General features: G+C 45.7%; 2 protein-coding genes across 2 annotated transcripts; both read left to right on the top strand.

Moving 5' to 3' along the window:
* Window positions 1–889: 889 nt before the first annotated feature.
* Window positions 890–6,918, top strand: LOC145938743 (uncharacterized). The gene is made up of 6 exons (XM_083042495.1): window positions 890–1,087; window positions 1,171–1,919; window positions 2,711–2,890; window positions 4,296–4,387; window positions 5,163–5,651; window positions 6,107–6,918. The coding sequence occupies exons 1-6, from the start codon at window positions 890–892 to the stop codon at window positions 6,916–6,918; spliced, it is 2,520 nt and encodes an 839-aa protein (XP_082898621.1).
* Window positions 6,919–7,956: 1,038 nt separating this feature from the next.
* LOC145938742 (uncharacterized) lies at window positions 7,957–8,559 on the top strand. Its single transcript, XM_083042494.1, has one exon. It carries the CDS (start codon window positions 7,957–7,959, stop codon window positions 8,557–8,559), a length of 603 nt encoding a protein of 200 aa, XP_082898620.1.
* Window positions 8,560–9,110: the final 551 nt, after the last annotated feature.

Here is a 9,110-nt window from a genome sequence, read left to right as displayed (position 1 = left end):
TCTATTCTTTCATTATTAACTTCTATTATATGATTTCTAAAATTAATCGTTTTCAATTTATTATTAATATCTGTCGCAATTTGACGACGACGTCGTTGATTCTCATTTCTTTTCTCACGTCGCTGTTGTTGAAATTCTTCTTCTTCTTCCGAAGTACGTTCAATTCTACGTCTTGGCATTTTATATATTATATTGATATATTATATAAATATATCGCGATAAACTATGTAAATATATTAATCCTATATAGATGATATAATATAATAATATATTATTGATATACAGAATTGTTCGGATACGAAAATTCTCGCTTCAAGAGAACGAAAGAGAGAGAGAAAGACAGCGAGAGAGAGAAGGAGTCGACTTTTCGCGCGGTTGTGTCTCCGTTAAAATATAATCGCGCCGATTCTGTCAATACGCGTAACCCGCTCAGGTCACGGTTCTATCTGACTAAATCACGTGCTAATTTCGCCGAATCACGCTTTGACACGATAGCGTCTCGACTCTGGCTCTCTGCCCGCAACACCGACGACGGGCAGAGAAAAAAAGTAAGTCATCGTGCGAATACCGAGCTGTCGAGCGCTCTCTCTTTCAAGAATCGATATCTCGCGAGCCGTGATATACGAGACTTCTATATATATATTTATATTCATTTGTGAAGAGAAATAAACAGTTATTAGTGGATTAAATCTTGTGCCTTAACGACCGAGTCTTTTTACAAGGCTGAACAAGCTATCCCGGAAATACGTCAAACAAAAAAGAAACCTAATTGGCCAACTCCCGAACGAAACATTGGTCCTTCGAGCCGGATCGGCGTTAAGAAGATCTGCCACACATCCACCAGACCTATAAAAAGACAATCTTATCAGTAAATCAGCTATTATTCGAGATGACTCCGTTCGAGAAGCTTATGTATAAGCAGACGCAGACGATCAGCTCCATGTCGAGAGCCTTGATCGACTTCAAGAAACTCGGACAAGCCAAGATGACCTCTGCCGCAGCACGAAGCCGGATTTCCATTCTACAAGGACAATTCGCCGAAGTGGCCAATCTCGATGCCGAACTCTACAGCCTAGCGGATGACACCGTTCGAACCACCCGTACTTCTCGGAGGATCGCTTCATCGTTTGCGAGAACCTGTATCACGAGACGCTCGACTTTATGCATGAGGTAATCGTCGGATGCGAAATGAGCGTTCGCGCCTCCACGCCGACCGAACATGCAAGCACCGTTGCAACCTCGCGAGCCGCCTCGCATCTTCCGCGGCTCGGACTGCCGACATTTGACGGGTCGTTCGCGCAGTGGGAGACGTTTCGCGACCGATTTACATCCATGATAATTCACGATCAAAGTCTCTCGGACGTCGACCGTTTGCATTACCTTTGCTCAGTTCTCTCTAGAGAAGCCAATCAAGCCGTCGCTCATTTACCAGTCACCGAAGCGAATTTCGCCGTCGCATGGGACTTAATCTCATCGCGCTATGAAAATAAACGACGCCTCGTTAACACGCATTTACACGCGCTGTTTTCAATGCCGCAAGTTGCCTGCGAGAATTCGAGGAGCCTACAAGTTTTACGCGATCAAACAAACATGTCCTTTCAGGCCCTAAAAAATCTCGGGCGTCCTGTCGACACATGGGACGATATTCTTATTTTTCTGGTGTCACAAAGATTAGACAAAGCTTCTCGAAGGGCATGGGAGTTAAAATTAAGCGATACATCCGAGCCTCCCGCCTATCACGACCTTAGCAAGTTTCTCGAATCTCGCATACGAGCTCTCGACGCGATGCTTCCGATAAAAACGGGAATGTCCGAAGCGAACCCAAAATCGCCAAAGTCGAAAACAATCGCCATCCAATTCCGCGACCGCATCAAAATTCGTGTGTCCGACCTGCCAACAGAACCATTTGTTATACCAATGTACGACGTTTTTAGCGGATACTCTCGCGCGCCGCCATGAATTTATCAAAACTCAAAAGAGATGTTTTAACTGCCTCGCCGCAACGCATCTCACAAAAGACTGTAAAAGCAATTATCGCTGCCGTAAATGTTCGCAGAGGCATCACACGCTGTTACATTTGTCGACCGAGTCGAAGTCACCCGGTGATGAGCCGTCGACCGCTAACACAGCGATCAAAACAAACTCCGAAACAAAATTTAAATCGAGCGTTATTTCCAACGTCGCGTGTCCTAAAGCTAATATTTTGGCTTGGTTATAAAAGTATTATTATCGGTACTGTTTACGTACCGCCCGCCTCGGATCCTAGTGTTTACGAGTCGCATTGTCTGTCTGTTGAGGAGATAATTGCAAAGTCAAACGGGGTCGATATTTTGATTGTTGGTGACTATAATTTACCGCATGTCACATGGCACAATGATTATGATTGTTTACACTATGTATCTAATTATTCCAGCTATCCGTCGACTCAGGCAAATATAATATTGCAATACTTTAATGAATTTAATCTCTATCAGCACAACCGCATTGTCAATGCTTCTCGTAACACACAGGATCTTATTTTTTCCACTCTACCCGATGTCACAGTGTCGCAATCTGTTGATCCGTTATGTACTTGTGACTCATATCATCCGGCTTTAGCGCTACTCCTACCGACCCTACGGGGTCAGTCCCCTGCGACAGCGTATGAATCGAGATTGAACTTTAAGTGTGCGAACTACGCGGCGATCAATGAATATCTGGGTAATTTCAGGTGGGATGACGACCTGGCTCACGTTAGCATAGATGCAGCTGTTGAACTTCTTTACAACCGGCTTAATTACGCGATTACTGAATACGTTCCTGTCTACTTGGTGCGAAGATCCTCTTATCCAAGATGGTTTTCGCCGCAATTAATTGCTTGTATAAAAACCAAAAAAGCTGCGCACTTTAAGTATAAAAATTCTAACAGGCCCTCGGACTATTTTGATTTCATTAAACTGAGAGCGCGGTGTAAATCCCTATCTACTAAATGCCTGAGGGAGTATATTCTGCACTCAGAGAACGCGGTCGCCGATAACGTTAAAGTTTTTTGGAGTTTTATTAATGCCATGTCAAAGACTAGTACAACTCCGGCGTTTTTTCTGCATAACAATGATTATATTGAGGACGATCCCTCCATTGCGAACTGTTTTGCGGAATATTTTGCATCCGTTTATACAAATAATAACCCTCGGAACGGTGACGTAGCGTTTAATCACGATTTATGTCTTCTTGGGATAGATATCTCCATAAATGATGTCTATGAACATATTAATTCTTTGCAGGTAAACTCCAGTCCGGGCGCGGATGGGATTCCCCCTGTGTTTCTCAGATCGTGTGTCTTTGTGATGTCAAGGATACTTTGGCTAATATTTAATAAGTCGTTTAGTTGATGGTACTTTCCCGAGTGCTTGGAAATTATCGATTGTAACTCCAATTTGGAAGAGCGGCGACAAATCGTTGGTATCAAATTATCGGCCTATAAGCAAACAAAGTTTCATGCCTAAATTATTCGAGAATATTGTTGCGGCCAAGTTGTCCTCGCTGTGCAAGAATATAATAATTGATGAACAGCATGGCTTTATGGCAGGCCGCTCTGCGACAACAAACTTGTTATTGTTTCATGATTATATAAACTCTGCGATTGAAGAGGGCTCCCAAGTGGATGTAATTTATACGGACTTCAGTAAAGCTTTTGATAAAGTCAATCATTTTATCTTAACGGATAAATTAAGGGCCATTGGGATTGAAGGTCCCTTGCTAAAGTGGCTCTCAAGTTTTTTTTCAAACAGGAAACAAGCTGTCAAATTTAAAAACTGCCTCTCTGAAATTTTTAATGCCTCTTCGGGAGTCCCTCAGGGGTCGCATCTGAGACCACTTTTATTTAATCTATTCGTAAATGATATAAAAAATTGTTTTAAGTACTCTAAATTCTTATTATATGCTGATTACTTAAAAATCTATTGTAAAGTCGATTACTTGGACGATGCAAATGCCTTACAAGCTGACCTCTCAGCCGTGGAAGCCTGGTGTAACTCGAACGGTTTATATTTTAACTTATCTAAATGTAGTGCTATTCGATTTAGTAGAAAGAGAAATGTTCATTATTATGATTACTTACGTTTGAACGGGGCTTCTCTCCATAATGTCGACTTTATTCGTGATCTTGGCGTAATTTTCCGCTCTGACTTATCCTTCGAAACGCATATAAAATCAATTACTAGTCGCGCCTTTAAGACTCTAGGATTTGTTTTACGTTCTTGTAAATATTTTAAAAATATCAATACATTAAAATTGCTATATTGCTCCTTAATAAGATTGCGGCTGGAATATGCGGCCATTGTGTGGGCCCCGTATCAGGATAAGCATGGTTACACTCGAAAAAATCCAGCATCGGTTCCTCCGCAGAGTAAGTTTTCTCACGGAGGATCCGATGCATTTTTTCGACCACTCATATGGTCCTTTGTTGGAAAAATTAAATTTTCTAACATTGGAAAACAGAAGAGCGTATATTGACCTAATTTTCCTTTACAAATTAATCAATGGTCGTCTTGATTGCTCTGATTTGCTGAATTGCATAGGGCTGCATGTCCCGGCTAGGAAATTGAGGTGTAACCAAGTTTTTCATGTAGAAATGCATCGAACTACTTATGGTAAATTTAAACCATTAAATCGACTGAGAATTTTGGCGAACAAGTTTGTAGAAAGTGTTGATCTTTTTCATCCCTCGATAAAATTTGTGAAACGATCGATAATTTATGCTATTAAGTGAGCAATATGAATATTATTTTCCTTCAATTACTGTCTTAGTTGATTACTTACGAACTATATTTCTGTATTTTGTATACTAAAGGGACTTGTTTCCCGTTTAAATAAATAAATAAATAAATAAAAATAAATTTTGCTCGCAACCGCGCGAGTACGCGTATATTCCATACACGGTCGATTCGCTCGTGCTCGTGCGTTATTAGATCAAGGATCCGCGGCGACATTAATTTCCGAAAATCTTGCACAAACTTTACGACTCCCGCGCACCCGACAAACCGTTTGCGTTACTGGAATTGGAAACGCGCATTTGTACGCGCGTCACACTGCCCGCGTAACTGTGTGCCCAGCAACTCGAAAAGAGCCCGCGCATTCAACGACCGCGATAATTCTTAAATCGCTCACGACATATGCTCCAGAGAGCCTTTCGCAAAAAATATCTTGGCCGCATATCGCTGACCTCGCATTAGCCGATAGCGATCCTATGAGCGCGGAGCCTATCGATATAATTATCGGCGCCGATTTGTACGGACTAATGATTCTCGAGGGAATTCGGAAGGGGAAGTCAGATGAACCGCTAGCTCAAAACACTATTCTCGGATGGATCCTGTCCGGCCCAACATCCAAATCTCCTTCCACCGCGTCGGTGCATATTCATCATGGCACCATCCTTGAAAGTCTCGATTTAAATCTCCGCCGATTTTGGGAGGTCGAAGACTTACCGACGACCAACTCCCTTACGAACGACGAACGACAATGCGAAAATCATTTCGTTACCACACACGCTCGAGATCCTTACGGCCGTTATATCGTTAGAATGCCGTTTAAATCGACCTACTCAGGAAGCTTCGGCTTATTCTCGATCCACGGCTCTCGCGAGCCTCCGATGCCTCGAGCGAAGCCTGCAGGTCGACGCGAAAAAGGCCTCCGCCTACTACGATTTTTTGAATGATTACAAACTTCTCGGTCACATGGAGGTCGTTTCGACATCGGAGCTTTCTTCCTCGGACGCTCGATATTACATACCGCATCACGCGGTAGCACAACGTCTCGCCTTCGCGTCGTGTTCAATGCCTCTAGTAGAACGTCTAACGGCGATTCACTTAATGATTATTTATTGCCTGGTCCTAAATTACAGAATGATCTCGCTGCAGTTATGCTTAAATGGCGACAATTCCGCTACGTTTTCATAGCCGACATCGCGAAAATGTACCGCCAGATTATGATAGATTCACGCGATTTAGACTATCAACATATCCTATGGAGATTTTCTCCTTCCGATCCCGTCGATGAATATCGCCTCCTTACAGTTACGTATGGGACAACCTCCGCGCCTTTCCTCGCCTTGCGAGTACTGCATCAGCTCGGCCGCGACGAGAGCTCGCAGTTCCGTTAGCCCTTCCGGTGTTACAAAATCACATTTACGTCGATGACTGTCTATTCGGCGCCGATGATCAAGCCCTAGCGCGTCAAACGCGCGATCAACTCGTGGACTTATTGGCGAGAGGAGGCTTTCGTCTACGGAAGTGGGCGAGCAATTGTACCGAGTTGCTTGTTGACATCGATCCATCCGATCATGGGCTAGCATGCAGTAAAGAGCTACGTCCCGACGAAGCCCTTAAGGTTTTGGGAGTCTCTTGGAGTCCCGATCAAGATTCGTTTCATTTTAACGTCTCTACTACCACCGAACCCGGTCGAACGAAAAGAGAAATTCTATCCTTTATCGCTAAGTTTTTCGATCCTCTAGGGTGGATCACACCAGTGATAATTACCGCCAAAATCCTACTACAACGATTGTGGTTGTTAAAATGCGACTGGGACAACGTTGTCCCTGCGCATATCCTCAGCCTATGGACTGATCTGTACTCACAGCTTCCTGAACTTGAAAATTTCCAGATCCCACGATGGACAACCTGCAGTCACAACGTCGAGCAAGCCGAATTGCATGGATTTTCCGACGCTTCAACTCGAGCGTACGCGGCGGCAGTATATCTTCGCGTCGTCCCCCCCGGAAGCCCACCGGTAATCTCGCTCTTGGTCGCGAAGTCTAAGATCGCGCCTCTGAAAACTCTGAGCGTGCCACGCCTCGAGCTCTGCGCCGCGCTACTCTTAACCCGCCTAATCCGATTCGCTCGCTCGACGCTCGAACTTCCAACACTGAAGTGCTATTGTTGAACAGATTCCACGATCACGTTGGCCTGGATCAATCAAACGCCCTCGCGGTAGACGACGTTCGTCGCAAATCGCGTCGCGAAAATTCAGGAGTTGAGCGACGATGTCACCTGGAAGCACGTACGCGGTAGACGACGTTCGTCGCAGGATAATCCGGCGGATTGTGCCTCTCGAGGCGTAGCGCTAAGCGAACTCTTACATCTATGGTGGTCCGGCCCAACGTGGTTAAAATTGAACGCGACCTTGTGGCCAACCACGTCTCCCCGAGCCGATTATAATACACAGCTCGAGAAAAGAACCAATGCCACTACAATCACCCTAGTAAATTTTGTCAAAACATGGGATCTACCATCGCGATTTTCGTCGTTGTCAAAATTAGTACGAGTTACGGCCTACATCCTGCGCTTCGTGTCTCGTCTGAAGCGCAGAAATCGAAACCGCGCGAATCACCGGACGAGTTCGACAACGGATCCCCGAGAGCGCTACGACCCAGCGAAATCCGAACGTCAAGGACCTTCTGGCTAAAATTCATTCAGATGGCCTCATTTTCACCGGAACTCTCAGATCTCGATCGAAATATCCCCGTCTCGAAATCGAGCCCGCTCTTGCCGCTAACTCCGTATCTCGACAATGACAGTCTTATTCGAGTCCAGGGATGGCTCGAAAACACCGATTTCCCCGAAGCCGCAAAACATCCGATTATATTAAAATCCCATCCGCTCGTCACCTCTCTCATCACTGATATCCACATTCGAGACAATCATTCCGGTCCGCAGCTCACGCTGGCTCATTTACGCCAAGAGTTCTGGCTCCTTCGCGCGCGCGCAACCATTCGCGCAGTCTTATATAAATGTGTAAAGTACACGCGCGAAGCAGCCGCGCGTCCGAATCAGCTCATGGGCTCGTTGCCAAAATGCCGCGTCAATACGGCAGCGCGAGCTTTCGTGCACACGCGTCGACTACGCGGGCCCAATAATGACTCGCACTGCGTCCGGCCGAGGTCATAAATCACACAAGTCCTATATCGCTCTTTTTGTATGTATGTCTATGAAAGCACTTCATCTTGAGCTCGTCTCCGATTACACCACGACCGCGTTCATCGCAGCGTACAATCGATTTGTTGCTCGTCGAGGGTTACCCTCCGCGATGTACTCGGATAACGGCACCACGTTTCAGGGCGCCGATCGAGAACTCACGTCTTCCTATAAAGTAACCACGAAAGATCCGGATTTTTTGAATCGTCTTGCCACGGAGGGAGTGTCCTGGCACTTCATACCCCCCGCCGCTCCGCACTTCGGAGGGTTGTGGGAGGCAGCCGTTCGAAGCGTCAAGTACCATCTCAAGAGATCTATCGAAGCACACACGCTTACGTTCGAAGAAATGAGCACATTATTGTGCCGTATTGAGGCTTGCTTAAATTCGCGACCGATCGCCGCCATCTCGGATAACCTAGACGACTATCGAGCTTTAACTCCAGGACATTTCCTCATTGGCACCGCGATCGTCGCTCCGCCCGAGCCCAGCGTCCTCGACATTTCCGAAAACCGCCTGACTCGATGGCAAATAGTTCAACGACTTTGTGAGGGGTTCTGGAGGTCATGGAAGCATGACTATCTACATACTTTACAGCAAGGACCGAAATGACGAGTTGCACAAAAACTAGCACAGAAAGGTCAACTAATTTTACTACACGACAACGACTCGGAGGCCCCTCCGAGTCGTTGGGCCCTCGGACGCATAATTCAATGTCACCCCGGCGACGATATTCTCATCCGCGTCGTCACGATAAAGACTTCGACAGCCGAATACAAACGCCCGATATCAAAGCTATGCTTTCTTCCGGTCAGCATCAACGAAGAAACCGAACAAGACTCGGCCTTGGCGGGCGGTGCCTCCGAATGAAAAACTGCTCCGATTATGCGAGAAACTCTAAGAGCTGATAATTAAGAGCAAAGTGTATAATCCGATCCTCGCCTAATGTATTACAGCGTCAAGCATGCGTCATTAATGTACGTGTAACCGGCGCTTCCAAATTTCGATTGCAAACATTCGAGGTGGGCGGTATGTTCGGATACGAAAATTCTCGCTTCAAGAGAACGAAAGAGAGAGAGAGAGAGAAAGACAGCGAGAGAGAGAGAAGGAGTCGACTTTTCGCGCGGTCGTGTCTCCGTCAAAATATAATCGCGCCGATTCTG

This window comes from Prenolepis imparis, unplaced genomic scaffold (genome assembly GCF_030444845.1).
Source record: "Prenolepis imparis isolate NDT839.2.m4 unplaced genomic scaffold, iyPreImpa1.0 SCAF_7, whole genome shotgun sequence".
Lineage (NCBI taxonomy): Eukaryota > Metazoa > Arthropoda > Insecta > Hymenoptera > Formicidae > Prenolepis > Prenolepis imparis.
The sequence above is the reverse complement of the archived record's forward strand: the minus strand, read 5'-3'. Positions and strand labels throughout refer to the sequence as shown.